At 34.6% G+C, this 27,027-nt stretch overlaps 4 protein-coding genes across 5 annotated transcripts; 2 read left to right on the top strand and 2 right to left on the bottom strand.

The window, feature by feature from the left end:
* Positions 1–13: 13 nt before the first annotated feature.
* On the bottom strand, positions 14–9,096 carry LOC105344820 (histone-binding protein N1/N2). 2 transcript variants are annotated; one of them, XM_011452709.4, is made up of 16 exons: positions 8,941–9,096; positions 8,658–8,768; positions 6,994–7,112; positions 6,398–6,466; positions 5,936–6,265; positions 5,322–5,479; positions 5,014–5,084; positions 4,835–4,908; positions 4,338–4,428; positions 3,841–3,938; positions 3,683–3,730; positions 3,511–3,596; positions 3,199–3,306; positions 3,064–3,108; positions 2,433–2,546; positions 14–295 (listed from the first exon to the last, which is right to left on the bottom strand). In XM_011452709.4, exons 1-16 carry the CDS (start codon positions 8,979–8,981, stop codon positions 230–232), a joined length of 1,629 nt encoding a protein of 542 aa, XP_011451011.3. In that variant the 5' UTR covers positions 8,982–9,096; the 3' UTR covers positions 14–229. The 2 variants fall into 2 exon arrangements, with proteins under 2 accessions (XP_011451011.3, XP_011451012.3); XM_011452710.4 differs by having other exon boundaries at positions 90–295; positions 2,465–2,546.
* A 123-nt stretch (positions 9,097–9,219) lies between these two features.
* On the top strand, positions 9,220–13,255 carry LOC105344819 (transcription factor BTF3 homolog 4). Its single transcript, XM_011452708.4, has 7 exons — positions 9,220–9,323; positions 9,883–9,936; positions 10,631–10,744; positions 10,930–11,038; positions 12,308–12,394; positions 12,643–12,702; positions 12,850–13,255. The coding sequence occupies exons 2-7, from the start codon at positions 9,883–9,885 to the stop codon at positions 12,888–12,890; spliced, it is 465 nt and encodes a 154-aa protein (XP_011451010.1). The 5' UTR covers positions 9,220–9,323; the 3' UTR covers positions 12,891–13,255.
* Positions 13,256–14,078: 823 nt separating this feature from the next.
* LOC105344817 (calcyphosin-like protein) lies at positions 14,079–16,169 on the bottom strand. The gene is made up of 4 exons (XM_011452706.4): positions 15,994–16,169; positions 15,088–15,268; positions 14,589–14,798; positions 14,079–14,451 (listed from the first exon to the last, which is right to left on the bottom strand). Exons 1-4 carry the CDS (start codon positions 16,128–16,130, stop codon positions 14,350–14,352), a joined length of 630 nt encoding a protein of 209 aa, XP_011451008.2. The 5' UTR covers positions 16,131–16,169; the 3' UTR covers positions 14,079–14,349.
* Positions 16,170–25,578: 9,409 nt separating this feature from the next.
* LOC105344816 (DNA-binding protein inhibitor ID-2) lies at positions 25,579–26,756 on the top strand. Its single transcript, XM_066066551.1, has 2 exons — positions 25,579–26,521; positions 26,669–26,756. Exons 1-2 carry the CDS (start codon positions 26,195–26,197, stop codon positions 26,711–26,713), a joined length of 372 nt encoding a protein of 123 aa, XP_065922623.1. The 5' UTR covers positions 25,579–26,194; the 3' UTR covers positions 26,714–26,756.
* The last annotated feature ends 271 nt before the right edge of the window (positions 26,757–27,027 follow it).

The raw sequence follows: 27,027 nt of genomic DNA, 5'->3' as shown, positions 1-27,027 counted from the left end.
ATGACGCAATTAATATCTGTAACTACTGCTTTAATGTAAAGTGAAAAATGGAACAATGGAATCAATTCATGATTCAATTATTTTTCAAACATGCGAGGTTATGTACATGGTTAATAAATATCACAAAGTTAAGCAGTTTGATTTTGCAGCGATGCAAATCATCATGCAGGATGATCTAGGGGTCATGACCTCCACATATACCAACAAAAAGATGGACTGAAGAGGAAGACTAAGAAGCCACAGCGGTTGGGGGTTCGGACACATCCATACTTTCTTTCTTCTTGGTATCACTTTCCTGAAGAAAAATCAAAAGCATTAAAATATTCATTTCATAATTTTGCTCAAAATTATATAATGATATGTATCTTATTTCACTTGAATGATGAAATGAAAAACAGAAGTTACATTTCATGCTAGTCAACAAAAAACATGCAACAGCAACTATTTTTAACAAATGGCAGTCAATATCCTTAATAAAAAAGATATCTTTTCAAGGTTTATTTCATACTTTCAAAATCATTTCTTCAGTTTTCATTTTTGGCTTTGACAAAATAATCTTTTTTTTGATTCAATATCTTTTAAAGAAAATTTTCAATACAATAAAAAATGCTTATAACAAAGTGCCAGGGATTGCAATTTTGCTTAGTTAAAAACAGAATTCTTTATATTTGTAGCTTCACAATACATCTAAAACCCATAGGGAATAAAAATTACTTCCCTTGAAGTGTTAATTCATTACAAAGGTGTTCGGTATAAGCATGTTTTACTATACATAAGCCAGTAACCTCGGGTGCATCAATCTTAAGTGATCAACTTGCGTCAAAAAATATCTATAAATTCCCATCAGAAACTCTCTGGCTTTTCAACTACATACTGTAAACTCCTTATAATTACGTGAGGGCTTATTTCCGTGATCCCCCTGGCTTGTGTCAAATTGCAAGAATATAAAATAGCAAATGTGGAACTTTTCACCTTATTTCTAATACTGTATTTTTCGGGGCATAGGCCGGTATTTTTTTTCTCTGATGAGCGAGCCCCGGCCTATCCCCCGGGATCGGCTAATCGTAGACTCAAAGTTGAAAAAATTTAACAGTAAAATATAAAATCCACTGTTTTTATCCATTGTACTGTTGTAGCAGTTTATTATGAGGGTTGTTTTTTTTTCATCCGTTTGAACTATTGTTCGATAGTTGTCCCGTTGATAATTTTGTAAGGACATCGTACTGTACGAGGTATTTCTTTACAACCCCAATCAAAAGAATTTTTTTCCCACGTTCGTGTATGAACCCTGGAAACTATTATTGCGTAGTAAAAAAGAAAACGAAACCGGGTAGAATGTAATATGACGGAATTTTTGTGAATTCTTCATGTCTGCGTTCGTGGGAATCACTGGTCTAGAGTGTAGAATAAATCAAATGCTTTGTGTTTTTACAATTAATTTTCTGTTAGATGAAATAACGGTATTCTGGAGTCGTGTATATACAAAGGTGTGAAACCCGTGACTCAAACACAGCCTGGAGACACGTAGTGTACACCGTTACACTTCATTGCATTAACTGTGTTTTTAACATTACAACTTCTCTGCATAACGGCAAGTCACTATTTAATTAATTAATGGAAAGAACACAAATTAAATATTTTATGTTTGGTATTTCGTTTTCTCAATCATAGCGATTACGGGGGATAACTTTATTTGAATATGAAACCACGTGTTGAGCTAATGGACGCCATACCCCGTATTTACAAGTAGCTTTCAAAGTATAACTTGATTAAATGAAATTTAGCAATAAGGTATTAATAAAATATAAAAGGTTTGGTAAAATATTATACTAAGTTCTACCAGACAGAACCTGGAGGTTGGTGTTGCAATTAAATTTACACTATGTAAAATTACGATACGTAACGATACACCGACGAATACGGGAGAGACCAAACAGCCACAAAACACAGATGTATTTTTAAAAATTGCTTAAATATATATGTTAAGCAAATTTAATAACTTTAATTACTCTTTTGACTTTCTACATCGATATTCTGAAAGTATATACTTCATACGATGACTTCCTTAATCAGCGGTCATACTTTCACTATAGTAATCATCGATTGAAAATCGGCTTATCCCCCAATTCGGCAAGTCTAAGGATTTTTCTTGAAGTTTGTCTAAAAATGAGCAATTCATCCTATGCCCCACATCGGCATATGCCCCGAAAAATACGGTAGTTCTCAATTTTCAGAAAATAACGGTGAGATTTTAAAATCCACCAAGGGTGCTGCAGTTATTAATTCCTCACATTTAATTAGGATTATACAGTAAAACTGAAAGTATTTAAAAGTTAACAACTTGCATGCATACAACTTCAACAGAATTTGTGCCCAACAAAAACTTTGCAACATGTGAATCATTTGTAATGGTAACTTGGGGTCTGATTTACCATTGCCGATTCAGATTTGTCATTGGCAGTACCATTCTTTTCGGTGTCCCCCGATCCCTCTTCCTGTCGTGTCTTCTTTGTATCGGCTTCAGCACTCTCCTCCTCAGGCTTCCTCTGCAACAATAAGATTTATAATACTTTCATGTTAAATACTGAAATCTGATTGGTTAGACACAGTTGGTAATCTGTTCTATCACCCGCAGCATTAGCAACACACAGGTAACACAACTGTTACATGCACATTATTATGCGCGTACGGTTTGCCATAGAAATCACATCATTCTTATATAAAAGCAGTACAGTTTTCTTTAAAATTAAGATATTCAGTATAATAAAATTAATAGTGCCTGTTTTGGAGGGTAAGAGCTTCACTTCAGTTGACAATGGTTTTCACGGGGTGTCAATTTCAACTCTTACCTCCCAAACAGGCACTATTTATATAATGCGTCAACTTATCCTGTTTATTAGTTACAAGAGGTGAAATTAATTTGGAGACAAACTGATGTTATAATGATGGCCGCAGTTACCATGTGTATATTTTATCCATGAAATCATGAACAAGACTTTTTTTTTTAGCTTTTTGTTTTTTTTTAACATCAACATTGATAAGATAAATGAAATAATTACGAACCTTTCTTCGAACAAGATGACTAATGTCTGAAGCTGCCTTCTTGGGCTAAATTTAAAACAAAAGTTGAAGATAATTACTTTTTAAATCAATAAAAAATATAAAATGCATCTAAATAAACAAATATAGCTTTCTGACCTCTGAAGACTCTGCTGGTTTCAGTTCACTTGCTACAGCAGCCAGGGTATCTTTTGTAATGGATTTAAGCTCATCAATATTTTTCTTTTCCTCTTCCATATCTTCAATCTTAAAGAAAAGAAACTTGCTACAGTATGACATCATGATTATTTTGTGCTGTTTGTGATTTTTCTTAGACTCTGAAAGTTTTGACCAAATCAATAAAATGGATCTTGTAGAATTAAGCCCGTCAGTTTTCTAAATCACAATTGGTTTTCTTAAGAAATAGAGAAACTACTTGTTCGATGTTGATATTTGACATTGTATTTTTACCTTGCCTCTAATGTCAGGAAGAATCTCTTCTAAATCTTTTATTTCCTGTTGTGCAGCTTTAATGGGATCATCCGCTGCTTGTGGTTCTACAATCATTTAGAATCATTAACAACACACTCCACAAATGGACTGTCTGCAACACCAGCATTCGTTTATATTCCTACTACCTTACCTTTGCCTTTTCCTTGAGTACCATCTTCAACAGTCTTCTTTAATTTGCCTGCATTTAGACACATTAAACTTGTGTATCAATCCCATTCGAGAAATCCATCAACAGAACAATCAATTCTGTAAAACTTTAAAGTAGCACAATATACAAAAGCTTTCTACCTATCTTGGCTTCCATCACTTTGATTGCTCTCCTGTATTGGTCTATGGATTCATCATACTGTTTGTTGAAGCCATGGGCTAACCCAAGTTGGTAATGTCTAAATAGGTCAAGGAATGCTACCTTAACATGTTGCTAAGGCCTAAAAAAAAAAAGTTGTGTGTTTCGGGTAACCCGACCTAACCTACAAAAATGGCCCGATCCTACCATTTTTAGATGCCTGATTTTATCCGACTGTGAATTTTATCTTATTTCCAATAAAAAATATGTTTTTAAATATGAAACAAACAAACATTCTTAGGATTCAGGCAAAAAAAATAGATAAAATAAAAAAAAAATCCCCACCTACCTAACTTAATTTTTTCATCAGTGTTACCCTAAACACACTATTTTTTTTTAGGCCTAAATGCAATAAGATTTTTTTAAACATAAACCTTATTCATTACACATTACTTCAGACCTCTTCATGGAGACAGGTTGATAACAAGAGAAAGGATACGTTTCGGCAAGAAGTCTGTCGTCTGGTTCAAGTTCAGCTTCTTGTATTTTTAGGCATTCTTGAAAATCTGATAATGCCTGTTCATAGTTTTCTGGAAAGCAAAATATTACAAAATTTCATTGGATAGCAAATTTTATGGACTCTGTAAATACAACTGTTTCTTTCATATCCATGTAAACAAGCAATACAGTATATGAAGTTTGACCTATCATTAAAGCAATGTGTCTTAGAACAAAGAAAAAAAAACCCTATAAAACACAAAACTATCGTGATATGGTAATGAAAATCTACATTGGCGATATATCAGGTGATATATTATTAATCCAGAGATTCATAATTCATTCTCATACAAAGGAAATTCACAATACAACTTCAGTGTTTTCCAACATAAATATATGAAGTTTTATTCAGTAAATACAAAAATTTTCATTCTTTTGATTTTTGTGCAAGTAATTATTTTAGGAATGTACAATATCATTATTACACCAAGTTCTGACCTGTTTCCAGACTGATCTCGCCTAATTTAAGGAAGGATTCAGCTGCCTTTAGTTTAGATTTCTTGTCTTCCTCTCTATTATGAAAATCAAATCAGGTCCAATCACACACTGAATACAATACGAACATTCATAACCGTGAATTTATAAGATCTGTGGAATTTTCTGTAATTATAACTTACTTGAGATAAATAACTTTAGCAAGTTCCAACATCTCCCAAGCTAACTGCAGATTGGAAATGTCATCGGGGTTCTGAATTAAAACAATATTAGAGATACATACACATTTTTTTGAATATATGGCCTCTCATAAGCACAATACCAATGAAACAATTGTTACATATTTTCAATAGTAATGGCCCACCATTTCCAAATAGAAGATTTACCACAGCACTTAGCAGTCAGAACAAGCATAAACCATCAGCCCCACCCCCATCCCCTTTCAAACTTAGTGTTAATCCATCATCCAAACAATACAGTAAAACAGTACCTCTTTCTTTTCGCCTCCCTCTGTCTCCTCCTGGGACTCCTCTGCGGTGTCCCCCTCCTCGGCCGTCTCCCCCTCCTCAGCTGTGTCCCCTTCTCCACCAGTCTCGCCTTCATCCTCCCCCTCCTCATCACCTTCACCTTCCTCCTCCTCTTCTCCCTCTAAATTGCAGGAAAAAGGAATTAGTCATTTCTTTTTCTTCAATTAAATTCATTCAAAAGCAGTATTTCCATAGGATTTTTGGATTTAAAGCCAAGAGAAAATAGTGATATATATTTCAATATACAAGCAAATGTTTTTATCAAGGAACCAATTTCTTTAAATTGATGCTTTTTATTTTTATCTTGCTAAACAAAACTAAAAAGATTTTAAAATGCTTATGTTGGAAAAATACATATTAGTTAAATGAATGTGCAAGACAAGTTGAAAAGTGCATGTTAAATCTAAAACCAGGTTAAAAACAAAACAATTGCCAAGCAAATACAAATGAATTCAGCAAATTTCCCACTGCCTCATGCATACTAAAAATTAACAACTCCAAGCAAACAAAGCAAGCACCAAACTTGGATCAGTGTTCAACTAAAAGCAACATCCAGAACAACAACTCATTCAACAACCTTTGCCCTCTTTCTTCTCCCCATCCACTGTTCCATTTTTCACTGGTTCATCATCAGACTTTCCCTTCTCTTGATCAGTCTCCATCTTGCTTTTCTCATGTTCAGATTCCTTCTTGCTCTCATCTTTTTCAGATTCCTTCTTGCTCTCATCTTGTTCAGATTCCTTCTTGCTCTCATCTTTTTCAGATTCCTTCTTGCTTTTCTCATCATCCGTTTCCATCTTATCTTTCCCCTCCTTTTTCTCACATTCTTTTCCCTCCTCCTTAGCACCCTCTTTATTTTCTGACATAGCATCATACACTTCCATTCGAAGTTTTTCCCGGTCTTCTCCTAACAAGCAAGTTGTATAACTTAACAGATACTTTTGAAACCTTTGAACATTTCATACATTATGCAAAATAAACTAAAAATCTGACATCAAGTAGCCATTTAGTTTCTTAATAATGAAAGTAAGCCACACACCATTTAACTCGACTGGCTCAAACTGTTCAGAGGGCTTACTATCCTCTTCTGTCTCTTCCTCCTCTGGAACTACAATCACAATCCCACATTGCAGACAAGTTAATAAATTACTTGTTCCCCCTCCACAACCAATGTTATAATATAATCACTGAAGACTGAAAGTGCCATAAATTCCACAGACATTTAAAAGAGCATACAAAGATTGGAAGATACTTTTTGGACAATTTATTTTTTACCTATTCAAGAACATGCAGTAAATGTAACGCCCTCTTAATTTCACACCTTTCCTCCATTTTTTATATATTGACACACTGAAAGTTACTAGAACGTAGTATGAACCTCAAAACCTTTGATCTTTTACAGCAATAAACATCCCTTCATGCCCCAATGAGAAGATGAACATAACGAAACTGCTTTAAAAGCCACATACCAAATGAAAAACCATATCTACAATAATGCACACTAGTACACTTACTAGATATTAGTAAACATACTTCACACATAGGTTCACTAGCAACCATTTACCACAGCAGAATTTCAAAACTAAGAACTATCCACTCCTACAATCTTATTGAATAAGTTCTATCAGTACAAACCTCCCTGTAGAGCATTCCCTAGCACACCCGTTTCCATTCTGGCAAGATCCAATAGTGACTGGCCATAATAGAAATATGCTTCTGCACATTCTTTGGCCGTTTCTCCATAGGCCTTTGCTCTACAATTCAAATATTTTTTATACTAAAAAGCTGCTTACAAGGAGTTATTTAAAATAAAACATAAAATGTGGACTTATTGAAAGCATGCGTATCAAATATCTGTTGTCCCAATACATTGTGACTACCGAGTATCAACTTGAAACTAAATACTTGCTTCCATAGCTCTTTGTTAGCTTTTTCCCTATGTTTCAAAAACTGGTAATCATTTTCAAGATACCTTTCAATTTACATTTGTTTCTCTTCTTTAATTGACACCATATAGTTACCTTCCTCTGATCACAAAATTTGTTTTTTCAAAATGTTGACAAAATATTACCAATTCAATTGCAGAGAAATTAACATTTATAATGCAAACACAGTGTTTCAACTTTTCAAAAAGTTTAAAACACAGAGTACAGTATCAAAGCAATGAATACTTGATTAAATTTTGAAATGCCCAGTTATTTGAAAATATTGAAAATTCCCTGTTCATTCTATTTAGAATTCCTTGAAAATTGAAAAAGTATGAGACCAAATCATCCTCATTTGACAGAAAAGTTGACCAGTGGTCACCTTGGGTTATGAATTCACCGAGACCAAACAGTGGGAATGGAGTAATGAAAGGAAGCAATGCATGGTGATAGAAGAACCACAATATTAAACATTATACAAATATTGACTGGGGTTGAAGGCAACATTGATTATATTAGCCCCCGAGGGACGAAATATTGCCCGACGCGAAGCAGAGGGCAATATATTCGTCCCAACAGGGCTAATATAATCATTGTTGTCCGAAAATGCAGTCAACATTTGTTTTGTTATATGAAGAAACAAACCAAAAATCAAGAAAGGATTTGAAAACAGATCGCCGTAATTTTCTCGGCTCAACATAGAATTCAATTTTGCGCAAAGTTCATTTCCAAAACATCGTTGGCATCAAAAGGTCACTGGTGATATTCCACCGTCCATAGGAACTAAGCTAAAGATGTTTTACCTGAATTACTTCACAAAAATTCGCAAATCCATATACACGTTATGATAGCAAACCGCCGCATTGCGCGTTCGTGGTTTACTTGCCTTGACTGATTGCTTATTATGACGTCACCTTGTTTTGGAGTCGCGAAGAGTTATTTACGTCATCGTTTACCAATCAACAAATCAGAGGCGATTAATTGAAATAAGGGGAATATTCTCTAGATATTATACCTAGCCGGTCAATATTAAAAAAATATTGACCGGTCATTATTTTTCGGACGAGCCAATATTACAATTATTGACTATTTGTCGATGTAGAGTTGTATAGTGAGAATTTACTACCAAATATAACAATGGTAAATGTCTATATATTTGACCAAGATCATTTACAATTACCAGTTTCACAATTAAAAGTTAAATTTCAATTACATTTTCAGTAATGTTGGTGGTGTACCCTTGGATTTTGAAACTAAAGATTTCTTGGGCAGATCAAGAGACCAGTTTGTCATGTCAATAAATATCAGATCATTTGTTCTTTAAAGACTAAGAAAAGCTTAGGACAGCTGACAGTGTAAGTCAAGACAACTCACAGAACTTTGCATGCTTCCTGAAACTGGTTTACTGCATTTGGAATTTCTCCACACACCATGTTGCGCTTTCCTTGCGCCAACATAGTAATGGCAGTCTCTGCAGCCTCCATTCTAAATATTCAAGAAAAAAATTATTTCATCTACAAAATAATCAGATGAAGATGTGCTCAAAATAAACATCAATTCCTGAGAATAATAACACAGAATGCAACAAAGGAAAATGAGATCATTTCACGGGTGTTCTTCTAAGAAGTCAACACCAATAATCTCAGAAGAACCTCACCTTTCCTTGTCTGACGATGAACTGGTACCGGGTGTGTCCATCCTGCTGTTTATAAAACGAGTCCCGTGCAATAATGATCAACCCGTGTGGATTTCCCGCCTTATTCGCCTTGATCACGAAAGTGAAAATATGACGTAGTGCCCAATAGTCTCTAAGCCCATTTTTAATACTTTAATTTGCAACTTGCAAGTATCTTAAGCTAACATTTAATCAATAATAATTATATACCATCAATAAATGATAAGTTTTTGTCCACTAAGAAAATATTTTTATGTATCTGAAGTTTATTTGAGGTTATTGCGCATGTTTTAACGAGTCATCTTCCTTTTTAAGGCGGCCATTAGAGACCTCGTGGGTCCTAGAGTTTTACTCTAATATTTAAGGTAAAAACTATGTTGATACTCAAGTATATGCTTTAATAAGAAGTCTATACTACCAATGTTAACTTTTGTACAGAAATATCAGATTAAATGACAAATCTCTTAGCCCGCCACGATCAAAACAACATGTTTCATGCTTGATAATTGATACCCATAGTGATGACCAAACTAGAGAGTTATGAATCATTGTACTGGCGTGGTCTTATATGTTTAAAGCGCAAAGATTTCACTTGAGACAAATGTGTCGCAACATAAACGAAAGTAATAGAGGAGTCCGGTTCTTTCGTCAACAATTGCGTTGTCTTTGTTCAGTGATTCGGTAGCATGCACATGCTTCTCAGTGAATTACCTTGACCTTAACTTTCACATTGCGCGATTTTTGTTGACAAAAAATCTTAAAATAAATCAATGAAAATATGACATTTCATCACAGATCTTTATCAATGGAATGTAGTTCTGGCATTTATTTTGTACTCCAAAGGCCAAACGTAGGGAAAACATAGATATAAAAACTTGCATTGTATTTATTATATTAACAGTAACTTATTGATATCTTTTATAGATGAATCCAGAAAAATTAAAGCAGTTACAAGAACAAGTTCGTATAGGAGGAAAGGTGAGCAAACATTTATGTTACATTTATTTGTCTCAATAAGGGAGTTAACTGGTATCTTAGATAGAATGTTCTATCGTTAAAATGACAGAAGTCCTACGGACCCAGGTTTAAAGATAGAAATCGTCCCATATACTCGCTTCGTAGCAATTTAAAAAATTACATCACACTCTATCTCTCCTAAATTTTCATATGATTGGTCTCAAATATCTACAATGTTGCTCTTTTATGATCCAATTTTACCACATTAACTGTTTTTGCAACAAAATCACTCCCATTTAAACATAACGTTTGAAAATTTGCTGCTTACGGTCGCCATGTAAACGATAAAACCCGAGACATTCCGAGCGCAATTTCAGGCAAATTCAAACATGTATATTAACCAAATGCCTTAGTATGACTTATTAAAAGGATATTTTGTGGAATTAAATATATCTGCATGTTCAAAAAGGTTTGTAAAGTATAAAAATGTGTTTTTCCCCTGCAGATTATTTTTAACGGACTTAAAATCGACACGAAGCAGATCCGCTTCGAGTCTGCTACATTGCAAGTATATGGGACGAATTCTTACTGTGACTTGAGCATAGCCTGGTCACAGGAAGATTATTCTTTCTACTGGTATCTAACTGAGCACATAAAAAAGTTACCCTACAGCCACATGATCTGACCTAATCTTATTAAAAAAAATTTGTTTTAGGGGACTGCCAGAAGGAAGAAGAAGGTTGTCCACCGAACAGCTACAACAGATGACAAAAAATTACAGAGTTCCCTCAAAAAATTGTCGGTGAACAATATTCCTGGCATTGAAGAGGTTAGTATTATGGCTTAAATTTTGATGGTATTTAGAATGATTAAATAGATCAATTTTTTTTTTCAGTTAAGATTTGAAAGTATTATCATGTTATGTAGCTTAGCTCTTTTTTAGATTTAGAATTTTTACTTTAAGAAATATCGGATGGCAATCATGAATACCGAATGTCTTGATCTATTTTGCAGGTGAACATGATAAAAGAAGACGGAACCGTGATCCACTTTAACAATCCAAAAGTGCAGGCCTCACTAGCAGCAAATACTTTTGCAATTACTGGACAGGCAGAAAACAAACGTAAGAGCAACAAATTAACATTATATTTACCAACAATGCAACAGGGTCTCAATTATTATTGTTTTATTGTAGGGTTATAACTTCTCTCGATAAATCCAAGAAATTTTCTCACTTTGAATATGGTGTTTATAGTCTCTCTTTAGATTTAAACGAGAAACCAAATACACATAAATCTATATTTGTGGTATCAAATTAAAAAACAAATTCTGATTTAATACGTTGCAGTACACATTCTTAAAATAAATACCTTGAGTGGTCTGATGTTCTACTCTGCTCTTGGTAGACATTGTGTATCATAATTCAAAACAAACATGGATCAACATTAACCGTTGTCCGAGTGCCCAGGGCAAGTAAAATGTCATTTCAAGCAAGTTAAACTGTAAACTTACTTGCCAGTTAAAATAAATTTTACCCTCATCTCATAATTATGTTAAATTCTTTTGAGAAATCTGTATATCATGAAGTAGTTTCATCTTATTTGCACAGAATTTATTAGATCGAATATATTTATCGTATAACTTATCTTTATCAAGAAACATGTCGGTAGCAATGACCACACTTTGAATGGCTTTGTATGCAGTCTTTTTGGTTAATAATTTGTTAAAGGAGAAGTATCCATCGAAAATTAAACAAGTTAATGAAGTTTCATATGCCATAGATTGTACAAGTTTCAGACTGTTCAAAGTGTTCACAAATGGTGTCAAAGATGTTTTACCCCACTTCTCTGAAAAATATTTTGTGGAAAAAAGAAATTAAAAGAAAGAAATTAAAAAATATATCATTAAATTCTGGTCCATCAACGATTTATTCAGCATCTGAGTTTGCAAAATAGAACATTATTAGTTATGTGAGTTACTCAAAATTAACGAACGTGGAGTTATTTCTTCTTATTGTATTGTAAATATCAGGCTACCAATTTTTACATTCTGGCAAGTCAGAATTTCACTTCTGGCAATTTGAAAAATTGAAAAAAAACCCTGAAAAGTTAATGTTTATCCCTGACCAAGCATCAAATTGTATTCACAACCAAGCCTTAATGGTCACAAAGTTTTGACTACAACTTAAAAGAGCATTTTGGTAACAGCAGATAAATCGAAATTGCTTGGAATGATTGCTTTTATCACAGAAAATAGAATTTCTAGAATGTTTCGTAGCTTTGTGGCACATGTTACTTTCTGCAATTAATTAAGAAATCACTGTGAGTTTTACTTCTGCAAATTTTAAACAACAAACACAAATTTTAATGCTTTTATTGATATATTTTTTCAGAGATCGCTGAAATGTTGCCTGGAATCTTAAACCAACTAGGTGCAGAAAGCTTTAGCAGCCTAAAGAAGCTGGCATCCACAGTAGCAGGTAAGTCATTATCCTATTTTACTGGACACATGTAAAACATACAAGGCATGTTACATGGCAAGAAAAGAAATGTTAATGAAATAGCAATTGACAAGTGGATGTTAATCGGCCTTTGTCTCAAAATGTCACCTATTGTCTGATTAAATAATCTAAACATACCACTTTCAGAAGTCGCAATGTAACATATAAGATTGTTTCGCTATAAAGTGATGTTTGATAATCTTTCCCACATGTTGGTTGTCTTTCAGCCTCTGGAGATAACAAACAATCCACAGAAGACATTGATGAAGATGATGATGGAGTCCCGGGTACGTCTTAGTTAAACATATCCTCAATCTGTAAAATCTTTACCTATACTATATATCTTGTTATAAAGAGTGAACTATTTAATGAGTGGAATGGTTTACATTTTTTGTGAGTATGAAGTCATTTGATCTCTTTTGTTTACTTTTCAGAATTAGTCGGCAACTTTGATGAAACATCTAAAGGGGAGTGAGAAGAATGTGCAAGAATTGATAAAAATCTCTAGTGCATGTACTTTTGTCGGTTTGTGATATTGAAGTTACTCTCGAGTGTGAAGCCATGCGTATATTTCCCAGCTATAATATTTTGGAGACAAGGCCGTAATATTAAAAAATGATAATAATAATAATAAACATCTGCAGACAAATAGTGTGTGGATGAACATCCTTTGTAGCAGACAACTGCCATTATGAATGACATATACTTCTTTTTCATACAATGATCAAGAGCACTTGGGAATCAGTTGACTTAAATTTGTTGGCTTTTAATATTAGGTATACATATTTATTTCATCTTTTACTCAAGTGCTAAACCAAATAAACACAAATTTTTCTCTAATTTGTATTCTGTTTTTCTTGCTTAAACTGCGGATGCATCATTTGGAATAAAGGTCTGCAGAGTTTACTGGAACTATTTATTGAATTAGAGTTTATTCAATTAATAATAATGCTAATCAATGAAGGTGGAATTTCTACTTCATTTTATGTTCAACCGATTAGGTGATATGGTCCACCTTTAAAAATAAGTTGTGGAGTACTTTCATCGTAGTATAGCCACGGTCAGTTGAGATGGATTGCTAAGAGACATGGTAACTGTTCCGTTTGTTCAGGAAGCGAATAAAATTTAGGCATGGGCGCATGTGTTTGACGACTTATAAAATAGTCTTTGTGGTGAAGTCGGGCAGAGAGGACTAGTTTGGAATCTCTCCCGAACAAACCATTTTCGTTAGCCAAGGATTTCTGATCAGAAACTCTTGGCACGCGAAGATGCGGACTTGCATGAACTTCTAAGAGGGTTTGCATATTGTCGAGAGGATAATGACACCAACACAGGTTTGACACGTCCGAGTCCACATTTAACGGTGTGATAACGTGGCATTTTCGCGAAATGTCAAGGATTGCAAATATTACCAGATTTCACTCGACGGTCATGCTTGATCTATGTAGAATATAACTGCATCTCATTGCATTTATGAGTTGTCAATCTCGCTGGAATATGAAATGTGCATGTGATTTACGCTCCTCGGCTAGCGAAAGAAACACAATATTGTCTAAATAATACATATGATGTTCAGCAAAACTGAATTCTATTCCGTATTTGTGATCATAAAATGTCAAAGAGTTTTTTCGCCATGTGGTAACAAATAAGTTTAACTGCTGCGTTTTAAATGAAGTGCATTTTATTTCAAAGATCAACATTAATACAAAATGTTAATAGTATACAAAAAATGTATTAATAGATGTATAATGATAACATTGGTCAAAGAGTCAACGTACTATATATAATAGGAAAACAACAATGGCAATATATGAATATATATAGAGGTAATCTATTGATTGTTACAAATGTATAAGATTTCATCCCCGCGGGTCGCTTTCACGCTGCTAAGTAAATCTATGGATAAATATGGTCAATGTCGCCATGACAACGTGCTACATCCGCCAGGCTCGCTTCATCATGGTACAAAAGTAGTTATCGTCGTCGATGGACGCGCTGACTCCCGTGTAGTAATTCAAAAATTCATCCCAAGTTACCTTAAAAATTCAAAATGTTTTGATTATCAAACTATGGAAATATGAAACTAACTTCAATTTTTTCTATGATTTAAATCCTAAATACACATTTTGGTTTATTGGAAGTTAAGGTTTTTGACATCAGACAAGTTGTATACCACTCCATCGGGGTCACCGGGTGTGTCGAAGGAGTCCAGGAAGTGCCGAAAGCACTGGTCGGCCGTCCATTCGCCGCTCTTGAACTTGGGATGTTGACTCGCGTCGTACAACTTCCGGATGTCGTCCACCGTGATCTGGCCGTCTCCAGTGGCGTCCATCTTCTGGAAAGCTTTCCGTACATACTCCTCGCGGGTTTTGTTAATGGGACCCTGTCATAAGGAAATGGAATTGACGGACATTAAACAGAAATTTAAGGAGAGGGGCGACTTTCGTCGGTCCTTTATTTATAATCTGGAATAAAACAAGCTGAATTGCCGGGCGGCAAAATTCTGCATGAACTCGTATATACATGTATATATATTATACTCCTATAAAACAAAACATAATTTATTGCTAATATATATGGTTATTTGCTTTTCATAACCACACCCCTCCAAAATCCAAAAATAAATTTCAAAGAATATAGAATTATTATAATGCTTCTATTTGCGTTCATACTCTAATTGCCACCAGAAACTCGTCGTAGTTGAGCTTCCCGCTTCCGTCCCTGTCCAGCTCTCTGAACACGTCAGCTATCGTCTGCTCATCCAGCTCCCGGAGACCGTAGTCACGGAGACCGTCCCGGAATTCCCGCATGTCCAACGTCTTACTGCCGTCATCATCCATGATACGGAAACTTCTGCAAACAAATAATGAAGCATCGTATGGATGAAAATGTTATTCTTTCTTCTGGAAAGATGGAAAAGTCACTGACAACTTGTATTACCCCCTCCCCTCCCCCCTTGTTAATAATTTTTCAAGTTCAGATTTCTTTTTCAGTCGATACTGTCGATAATGAATAGTTATTGCAATTCATTCATAAGTAATTAATAAATGGCGATAAACTGACTTTTATTGAAAACACCATTAAATTCGAGTCCTGAGGTTATCTAGTTAGTTATGCATGTCCCTACTCTCAAACGGGCACTAAATAATTGTCCATCAGTCAATACAATGCAATCAGATTTCATGATTTTGCACTAAATTCACCCCAACCCCCACCCCGGCTTGAAAAATATGTCAAATAAATAATAAAATTTAGAATTTTTCTACGCGTGCAAATACGAAGCCATGGAATTCTTGTAAATCTATTCTTGGAAAGGATGCAGGTGTTCAAAATTTTAAATGCGTAGTAATTTTTTTTTTTGCGAGGGGGGGGGGGGGTAGCTTTCTCCAGTAAACATCAGATATAAAGTATTGCAGCTATTACTACCCCCCCCCCCCCCCATCTCTCGCTCTCTCTCTCCAACCCCCCCCCCTCCCGAATATCTGAGTACGTACAGGTACATTTATTTATAGCAATATGATATCATGTCCACTCTTGTAAAACTTTACAAAAGAAAAATATGAAAAGCTTGTTCCTACCTGCCCAATCCTTTGATTCCATTTGCTCCGCGCATGAGACATGCATATCGAAGCTTCTGAATGGGAGAAGTTGAATTCTTGAGGCCCTGCTCTGCCTTTTGCCTGAGATGCGCTTCTTCGTCTGCTGTACACGCCATTTTGTTTTGTCCCGCGAAAATTCTCGATTATTGGTAAACAAATCAAATATCGAAACACAGGTGAACACCTGGGAGTGAATTTCATTGGAAAAAAAATACAGTACTACTTTTAATCAAAATGTCAGTTATATACAAACAAAAAAGTGAGCATTTAATCATCAAAGTTGTTACATCTTATTATTCTCATAGATATATTTTTCTTTTGCTGTTTAGAAATATTTGTGGGTATAAATAAATTTAGAATTGCGCCTTCCTAATAATAGCACTTGTCAGCAAGTTATCTTTCTTTGCTCTTTCTTGTAAAATATTGTAATAAACGATAACTCTTCTGCTTTCTTTTTCAAAAGAGGGAGATCGAACGAGATTTGTCTCCTCTAGTATAGGGCACTAGAAGTTGGTAAACTGTCATACTTGAATTGCGCGGTCAAGTTAGGGGTCCCCCCCCCCCGAAAATTCTTTAAGCTTATATTCTTTTAAGCTCACGCAGTAAAAATAACCGAAAAAAGGGCCTTGGACCTCCACCCCCACCCTAACTTTGGCAAATACAGTGTAACAGTGTCCCTTGTACCACCTCAACCCCCTTCTAGAAAAAGTTTTCGGATAGGTCCATGCTATATAACAAATCGAACTTAGTCAAAGTTGTGACTTTAGTGACATTTGAAAAATCCGTGAATTTAACATTATATCAGAAATTATGTTTTTATATACACTTAAGATTACAATTACTTTTTTGTGCTATTTAGTTTTTAATTAAATGCGAAGATTTAATTTTGATTATGTTATGGACTGTTATTAAAAGCAATGTTTATTTCTAAGGAGTATGATAGGTGTGCCTGTTTTCTCCTATTCCCGTTAGATTCATATGTCAGAACGTGTGACCTAACCATTTGTAGATGTATCTTATACAATAGAATATGTTCAAATCATCAAATATGTTTATAGGATGCATGTCTCTAATTATTTCATGTTTATTTTCTTTAAAGACTTTTTCTCCCGACCCTCTAAACGTATAATCCATTTGTTTCCAAAATATAAAAAATATACGTTTTTCTAAATAACTATGTAGACAGTTTTTATTTTCAATATTTACATCATCATTTTATCATAATTTTGAATTTTAAAAAATCCCCCTCACCCCCACCCCACCCCACCCCAAAGGAAGATTTAAAAAGAACTTAATGAAATTCAAATACATAGCAATACGGAACCCACTAACACATATGGCGTCATTCTTAAAACATTTCCACCCGCTTGTTTAAAGCACAAGAAAAAACATATTGGTCTCCCAAACCACATAAGTGTAGAGATTTAGAAATTATGATAATACATAAGTACGGATATTTGTCAGTTTTTTAAATATTGACTGGCTAATCTAAGCACCGTCCGAGTAGAACTTTTTGAATCCTGTTCAACTCGCAGGTGTCTCCCCCACAATCGCTCTATCTATTGTTCCTATTAATGCTTCTCGTGTATTTCCCACCTGAAGGAAAGAAACTTGTCGCTCGAGCCGACAGACTGGCGCCGCGATTGTACTTAAAACAGCCCCAACACTCAAATCTGTCCTGCACACATGTCTTAAGCTTTTTTTCTCTCTCTCTCTTGTAAATGAATATTTTCATTTCCTTTTTCTTTAATCCGACACTCATTGCTGTGGCATTTGCAATTTAAAGAAAAGAAGAGAGCAAAAAAAAAAAATGTTTTAAAAAAAAAATAGCAAGCCAAGTATGTAGTCCCTTAGTGTTTCGCGTCTTTAGCAGATGTGTATTTCATTATTGAATGAAGTGTTGTTCTTAATTTTAAGATTAGGGGTATTCAAAATGAATTGCGCTATTTTACATCTGCAAATATGTGTTGTGAAAATGCAAATGTTTTGCATATGTGTTGTTAAATACTTGAATACATATTGGATGAACGAAATATTTGAGGGTGTTTTGTTTTTTTTTAAATTTTTAATATTTTTTTTTCATTTACATACATTGGTGTAGAAATTGCCGACTCGATCGAAACATACATATGTCTTTTCACGATAAAGTCTGCTTTTGGCGGATAATAATCATGCATTTTTTGTGGAAAATAATAATTTGTCTACAGTATTATTTGATACCTATTTATACATAGTAATATGTTTTGTAACATGAAAGAAATAGTAGGAAAATGTTCATCCCTAACACATGCATTGTAAGGATTAATGTAATATTTATGCAATACATAGGATATTTTTTCTGTCAATATTTATAATAATCGGATTTACAGTGATTTGGAAATAATTTTTTTTCTTTCTTTTTTTTTTTTTTTTTTTTTTTTTTTTTGACCAGCAACCTGTGCGATCTATCCAATAGGAATTCTAGGAGAGAGAGAGAGAGAGAGAGAGAGAGAGAGAGAGAGAGAGAGAGAGAGAGAGAGAGAGAGAGAGAGAGAGAGAGATTTTTTACACAGATATATAAAAATATCAATACACAAAGTACTAGTAATTATTATTCAATGTGGTTTGCTATAGAGAGAAAAAAATCCTCTGTACCCAAGATTAGTAATAGTACTTATTTCATTACATTATTACTATAAATCTATCTTTCCAAAAGGTCATGAGTGAAAGATTGGAAAACGTATAATGCAAAAATTATAAAGCATTACAAACAATAAATGCGTATAATGGTTTAGAGTTTATATTATCGAAATAAATAAGTAAAGATTTGGCCTGGAAATTCACCCCCTCCTTTTATTTTATTGTTCTCTGCTAATATGGTCTCTTCCTTATGAAAATTTTACTTTCAGCTTTGATGTTTTTGGTGGGGGGTTGTAAATCTTAAAAAAAAAATAATTAACAATATATTGAATTAAGATATTTTAGTCATATAAAACATATCAACATATCAAATCAAGTTATATATATATATTTTTTTCCTCGTTTTACCTCATACACCATTGTATATCACATGAATTTAAAAAAAATGAATTATACAGGTACAATATATAGTTATATATCATTTTCATTTCTTGTTTTTCACACCATTTCAATTTTTTATATAAATTTTCATAAGAGAGAAAGAGAATGAGGTGGGAGCCCAGAGAAAAAAAATTCTGCAATGACTCGGCATTAACATTTTCACAACAAAGATGTGCTTTGATAGCTGAAAGGTCTCTTCCTTATCTTTGGGCATTATCAATAACAAAATCCATGTGTATTTCACATTGTACCATATGACGTCAACGCCCCCTTTTTTCTTTACAAACTTACTACGCTCTTTTCTCTCTTGAAATATCAAAAACATGTTTCGCAATATATTAGTTGTTTATTTGTTTAATTTTTTATCTCTCTTATTCATAAATATGTATTCCTTTACGTATTGCGCAAACAAGCACCCCCCTTTCAACAGAAATTATTAAAAATGCATGACTGTCATTTGTGGGTATGGTTGTATTCACATACGCAAAAAGAAAAAATAAATAAAGAAATTAATGATTATGATTATTATGCAAAACAGGACAAAATAAATCAAGTTTTTCGTCTCAAGACGTACTGATACACAAGTCTGTTCATATGTATACATAAATATATATCGCTGATCCCAGCGATAGATGAACTGGGCCTTGAAGCGTCTAGAGAGAAGAGGAATTCCTGTCTGTCATAGCACGTGGTTTTACATACATAGCTCTACACACAGGTGGCCGCTAGACAGGCTGGCGTCGAGTCTTATACAGCGAAATATGTGTAAACATCGGGTTATCGCCGCGCTTGTATACTGTACACACAAAGATTTAAATGAACAACATTTAAACAACTGATTAATATGCCTAATGTTTTTTATCACCTGCTGGTATGGGTGTGCAATTTTTTTTCTATTCTTTTCTCTCTCTCTCTTCTTTCGTTCGTTAGCATTAATTAGGCATACATTTATACGTTTGTAATTACATTAACGAAAAATGTTGGGGTTTTTTTTATCCTTCTTTTTATTTTATGTTTTTTTTTTCTAAATAAATTATGAACGAGTCAAGCAGGAACAAAATATGTTTGTTTCATATTTAAAAAGGTCATAAATAAAATATATTAGGAAGAGTGACGCCGAATATAATTAAAAAGATTTTAATTAGGGAAATAAACAATAGTTTATTCTCTTATATTTTACAATTTAGATTCGTGCAACGCAATTTGAAGCTGAATATTACAAAATGTAGATAAAAATAAGCATGGGACACATGTCTGAAATTACAAATACATTAATGTATATAAATTTGATATTTGTTACAGCATATAATAATTACACTTTTAGATAGTTTTATGGAATAAGAATTAATCAACTAAGATTTCATTTTTAATGTTATTTAATAAACATATCTGTAATTTTCAAAAGTTGTTTTATTTTGTAATTTGAAGTGAAAAAAAAAAAACAAAGAGAAAATTACATTTTCTCTACAATTTGAAAACAATGAAACTAATGAATATTTATTTCTTTTAAAAACGATTTTTAGTATTGTAAATTTTTATCCCCCCCCCCTCCCCACTCGTCCTTCCTTTCAACTTATGGGGTGAAAAAAGAGGGGGTTCTCAAATACCGATAATACCTGGGTAAAGTTTTTCTTCTCCTTCTCTCCTACGTGATATTTTTTCTTTTTATCAATCAGTGCAGACTGGTCTTATTTTCGTTTCGACTTTAAACTATTTATAACCGGTGTGAATGGCTGCCTATATAATTCGCCTGTCGCCAGTTTGGCTGGAGCGCACCTGAAGCTGTCTAGCACGGCGCGCCGACACATCTGCATAGGGCCTTACCACTATCTGTATAACAGGCGAAGTTCAAATCACACCTGTGCTTGGGAGATTTCGAATGTATATACCACTTTATTGAGAGAACGACTCGGCGAGAATTATAGCGAGGCCGTGATAATCGATGAACATGATTAATATTTGTTTAAAAAATCTCTCTTTGGGGGGCTTTTTATTTTCGAGATTGACTGAATTAATTAAAAATTCGCATATTTAATCAAGTGTTGTGCAATTTTTTTTCTTTCTGAACTTTTTCCTTCTTTTGAAATTTCTTTTTGATGTAAACTGATAAGAGTGTAATGGGCAACTGGAGAGAGAGAGAGAGAGAGAGAGAGAGAGAGAGAGAGAGAGAGAGAGAGAGAGAGAGAGAGAGAGAGAGAGAGAGAGAGAGAGAGAGAGATTTTCTACTAATAAAAAGTTTTATCAGATATACTATTCAGCAATGACTTTCATAACTTAAGTAAGGTTTATTAAAGAGGGAGAGTAAAGTTTCAACTCTGATCCTGTTATATGTAATTTCAATGATATTGCGTCGAAAATGGGTACATTTCTGTGTCGCTCTCAGGTTTTAATCAGGAAACACCTGTTGAATATCATTATAGCTTTTAATTCAACGCTGAAAATCTTTTGAGTACATTTTCATTTAAATCCTCAATTGTTGTCTTACACGATTGTGAATGAATTATACACTTTCATCACTGACATATGAGATTTTGTCTTAAAGAGAAAATTGCTCAATTATCATTCCAAAGTTTCAAATATAAAACCAATTTGTTAATATAAATGCCGACAAATTCGAAAAAAAAATATTTAAAATACACTCACTAGGGGATAGAGAGAGAGAGAGAGAGAGAGAGAGAGAGAGAGAGAGAGAGAGAGAGAGAGAGAGAGAGATTTGGAATGTTTAAGCTGTCGACCTCAAATTCAGAAATAAATGACCTTTGTCAGATATAGATGCATAATTAACCTTCTGCACTGATTCGTTTTAATTAATTATCATTCATTTGAAGGTTGTTCACAAACATCAATCAAACTTTTAACATACCTTTGTGGAGATATTACCTTTTCTAATAACAATTTCGGTATTTAAAGCTAAATGGTCGTGTTAATTTTCAAAATCAGGCATTTGGTTTTGTTTTATAAAGTGTATGCAACAATTTGTTCAAATCCACGTAAGTCTATTTCATTTATTAAATCTAATTTAATTTAATGCTAGTTTATATTATGGAGTGTTTCTATATCACCCCTCTTTTCTAACGAAGTGTTGATAAAGATTTTCTAAAATGAAGTTGTATTTATAGGAATTTTATTAAGTATAATTCAATGATAGATACAAATGTATTCGATTATGGTAATGTTTATAACTAGATAAAAGGGATAAAATTAGAATTATTTTTAAAAATTTTAAAAGTTATATTTACAGGTCCCATCGTGTAAATCGAATTGAACCACACTCCGACCCTTTCTTAACCCCCCCCCCCTTCCACCCGATCATGATGATACATAGCTATTAATGTGTTTTATGCATGAACTGTACTGTTGTCCTCAAATTATTTACACAGAGAGCAAAAAACATTCTATTCGTCATGGTTTGGAAATATCATCAACAAGTACCGAAGTACTGATTCGGCATTGGTTTATAGTGAAACTAGTTTGTGTACTAATGCTGAAAATGAAACTATTTGGAGGTCTCGACCTTTGGACCGCGAGCATTGGGTACGACTTTGGGAATGAGGAAAGGGGACCGGATGTGGAACATACACACATGCACAACAACTTTGTATTTAGATTCAAGTTAAAAACGGAATGTACAATGTGCAAAAATGGAAAAGCTTACTCTGCTGCCAGATGTGAATGTCATGTAATAAAAGTGACAGGTTATTGTTTCAGTTTGTTTGCCACTGATGGACAGAGACTGTTTACATTGTAAATATTGCTCATCGGATGGTCCTTTAATTGATGGACTTAATTGATGTGGCCATTTCAGCCCGTCTAGAGCACTGTCATAAGACATGGAAGGGGTAATTAAATGACATAAGACGACCCTCATAAACCCTGGGCCTTTCTCGACTTATCGGGGGTGGTACTTGACCCCTATACAGTTATATAACCCAATGTATATCCTGTTAAATAAATGGGGGGTTTTGTGTGGACATACATAGGGGCATGTTGTAAGAGGGTAAAATTCGTTTGGGAAAATTCCTAATAAATTAAATTGTAAATTCTCTCTCTCTCTCTCTCTCTCTCTCTCTCTGGCAAAAAAAAAGGGGGGGGGGCGTGCAGTGCACGTGGCATATATTGTTAGTTATATTACATGATACACATATGGGGCTTTTGTCTCTTTAAATTCTTCTGGGTAAATATCCAGACTTTCTGGCGCATCCCTGCAGTCGAGTTGGGAATGACACGGTCATCAGACCCCCCCTATCTCCCCCCAAATCACACCTCGCGGCTCCAGACAATCTGGGGTGGGCTTATTACATTCAAAACAATGCTGCAAAATTTCAAACTTTAAAGTATTATATTTTTATTCAAATAGTGTAGGCCATCACTCTCCGATTATGGTGTTTTCTGTTGTCTTTTTTAAGTATAGGAAAGAAATTGGACAGCACACCTGCGGGGATATCTGAGGTCATTAAATAATTGTTTCATTTCCTAATTGATTTACGTGTTAGTACTCATTAACGAAATAAACCTTCACATAGAATGAAGGCTTCAATTAGCGTCACTTGCAACGAATGCCTAGACACGCGTTCCTCTATATGACATGTCAATTACATTCCCAACAGGTGAGAAAAAGAGAATAAGACTGTTAATGAGTATATGGTACATTGCGAGTCAATTAGTAATACCTTCATGTACAAAGCTGCTGGCATCGAGTGTAAACACAAAAATAAACCGAGGCCTACTGAACGTTCACACCATTTGATTATGCAAATTTAATTTAGCAGGCATTTTGATTCTTGTTCACTTTCATATAAAGCTAAATGATTTCATTATGCTGTCTTCAAGTCTTTACACACTCAAATCCTATAACAGCTTCTGTGGAGTTCTTAACTAATTATTGTTCAAGACTTTTAATCGAGAGCTGACTGTGTATATTACGTTTATCTGGGAATTATGCGTCCATTCTTCTCCACCTACGGGCACCTGTGCGCAATCGGGGTGACATAATCATATTGGGCTCTTAACAAAAAGGGTTTTGAGAACGGTCAAGTGCTTCAGGTACCCAGGTGCGACCACAATGAGGACGTGTCAATACCCACAGGCCGCCGGATCATCGTGAGAACCGCTGGACGGGAACATTACAACAGAATGATGTCAGTGTAAACATCAGCCATTGTCAGGGGGGTGCGAAAAGAAGAGCTCAGGACCGAAATCCCGGAGCCGATTTATCCGGGGGTAACACAGATTAAACGATTGAACATCGGTACCACTTAGATCGGAGATTGTTTCTGTGTGTGTGAAGATTAATTGTATGTCTATTTGAAATTGGACTTAATCTTGCGTAACTATATAAAAGATGCGACAATAGCTATTTTCCCTTTTTATCCTTCCGACTTTGGAGTTGGGATCCGCCACAATTGTTTCAAGAACAAATCAATCTAAAATAAGAAAACTTGTTTTTGATATAAACGCAGTTTATAAACATAAATCCTTTTTTTTTTCTTCAAAATTTTTATAAATTTCCTAAAATCACTTCTACATGTACCTTTTTAGATTTCTTTACGAAAATGTGTCAGTTTTCAAATTTTTCCTTCAAATAAAATCACGTTTGCGGAAATTTCTTCTCTTTTTTATCTTGAAAGACGTATCTGTTAATTTTGATTCGGTTTACAACTTTTACTACGATGAACTTGCTGGCCTACGACAAAGTAAATCACGTGACTCGATACTCCTATCTGATTGGTTGTTTACCTGTTTTACGCGAGGCCCGAACACATTCCTGTTCATTGAAATGTCGTTAGATCTCCTTTTGATAATGCCGCATTGTACTTAAGCCCCACCCCCTGCTGAAATTTTATACAAATGCCACGCGCCGTTGTCGATCGGGCACACTTCTGCCACGCGACCCATTTGGATTTTACCTGGTTGAAACAAAAAAACATCGTTATTATGGATTTTTACAATTTAATTTCCTTTTTCCCTACCGTTTGAATTTAGTGTGTTTCCGTGTCTGCCAATGGATTGTTTCAGGTTTTAAATATTTCCTCGACACTGTCAATGGATGTTTTAATTTTTAATTTAAAAAAAAAAGATTCTGAATCAAGTGAAACTGGGATGGATTTTCCTAATATGGTCATGTTGTGATTCTGACGTTATGGATTCTAAATTTTTTCTTTACCAAATTCATTACGCCAATTAACAACTTTGAAATAAAATACTTTTCATACAAAACAAAATGTGTTCTATCTCAATTTCCCGCACTCATTTTACAGAGAACATATTGAATCAAGACTCTCTCTTTGTCTCGATAATGGCCAAGCACACCTGTTCATCTGAATCTTGATGTCAAGTTTCTGTGGGAAGAACTTTCCTAGTATTAAAGTATACCTGTTTTTACAAGTAATTTACGATAAACTTAAATACCCTTCCTAGACGCTGTATTTATTTTTGTTAATCTTTTTCAGAGCCCTGGCGCCAGCTCTATCGTATCTAAATACGCTGTAGTACATGATTATATGCAAATACGCAGGTGTGCTAGTGTGAAGTATCAGGGGGCCGAAGGTGACGAATTTTAATGCAATTTATCAGTAACTTCAGGGCGGCAGCTTTGAAGTTGTGTGTGATTGGCACGTCAAAAACGCTAGCGACCGCCTGAGCGGCGCCTAGACCATAGCAAAGAGTATGAAAGAAGAATGAGTGACGTCACACTGTCGGCGCCTCTCTGTCGAAATTATTTTTATTAAAAACTGGCTTGAAATTTACCTGTTGAAACGGGTTGAAAGAGAAGTGAAATATGCGATACTATCTGTTTTATTGAATTTATATATCCATGATTATAAAATAGAAAGGGAAAAGCAGAAATATCAATAAATCAATGAAATTAATCTAATATTTAACTACATAGATTTAAGTGGGCGTGGCTTAGCTCTTCAACGATTGGCTGTTTACAGTACAATGAACTATTATGAGTATAATTCAGCCTATGGCACATCGGAGGAGGCGGGGCTTGTGATATCTACTCACAGTTATTACAAGTGAATATTTATACACGAGGCATTCAACGTTGTATCATTTGCAAGCGAAGCAAGCGTACACACTAGTCGATCGATACTATCAACTATAACTACTAGAAAACATGAAAGCCATTGCCCAACCCTGTGTCAGACCCGTGGAAATTGCAATGAAGAAGGACTCAATGAAAGTGATGAAGAGCAAAGTGGACGAACAGTGCGCCGCGGAAATGCAGGCATGTTTCTCTAAACTGAAGGAATTAGTGCCATCAGTCCCCCAAGACAGGAAGTTATCGAAAACCCAGTTGTTGCAGCATGTAATAGATTATATCTTGGACTTGGAGACCGCTCTTGACTTTAACCCCGCCGTCCTGAGCGTGCCCCTACCCAGTGTCAACAGGGCCCCACTGTCGGAAAAACCCGAGCCCAACACCATCCAGTCCATTAGTCAAGTAAGTACTACTAACTTAGTCTTTTTTGTAGATATAAATAATGTTAATGATATTGATTCGGCATCCATTGCCTTATGATTAACATAATTGATGTTAATTTCGAGACATTGAGAGTTTATTTATTGTTGTTTTGTTTTTTTTAAATAGATGACTCTTCCCATGGACGAAGATGAGTCTTGTGACACCAAGTAATTCAACAATCCCCTCTCCCTATGCGGATGTGACTTAACTATCGGTGAGTATTTCTTTCCGCCTTGTTGCTCGCATTTGGGAACGTATTTCAATGAGAGGGGCTCAAATGAAATATATAATGTGGGAAGATAGTTAAAATTCTCAAGCAGTTGTGTCCCAGACATACTGGCGCCACACTTAGTGTAAGCTCAAGTGTCGGCCTTCTGTAGCAACAGGTGCAAGTCAGAAGTATTTAGCTTAAAGATTTTCATTATATATCGGATAAAACCCACCTGTGCACATAAAAGAAAAAAAATGATAATTACTCACGTCAT

The sequence above is a fragment of the Magallana gigas genome, chromosome 7, assembly GCF_963853765.1.
Source record: "Magallana gigas chromosome 7, xbMagGiga1.1, whole genome shotgun sequence".
NCBI lineage: Eukaryota > Metazoa > Mollusca > Bivalvia > Ostreida > Ostreidae > Magallana > Magallana gigas.
The sequence above is the reverse complement of the archived record's forward strand: the minus strand, read 5'-3'. Positions and strand labels throughout refer to the sequence as shown.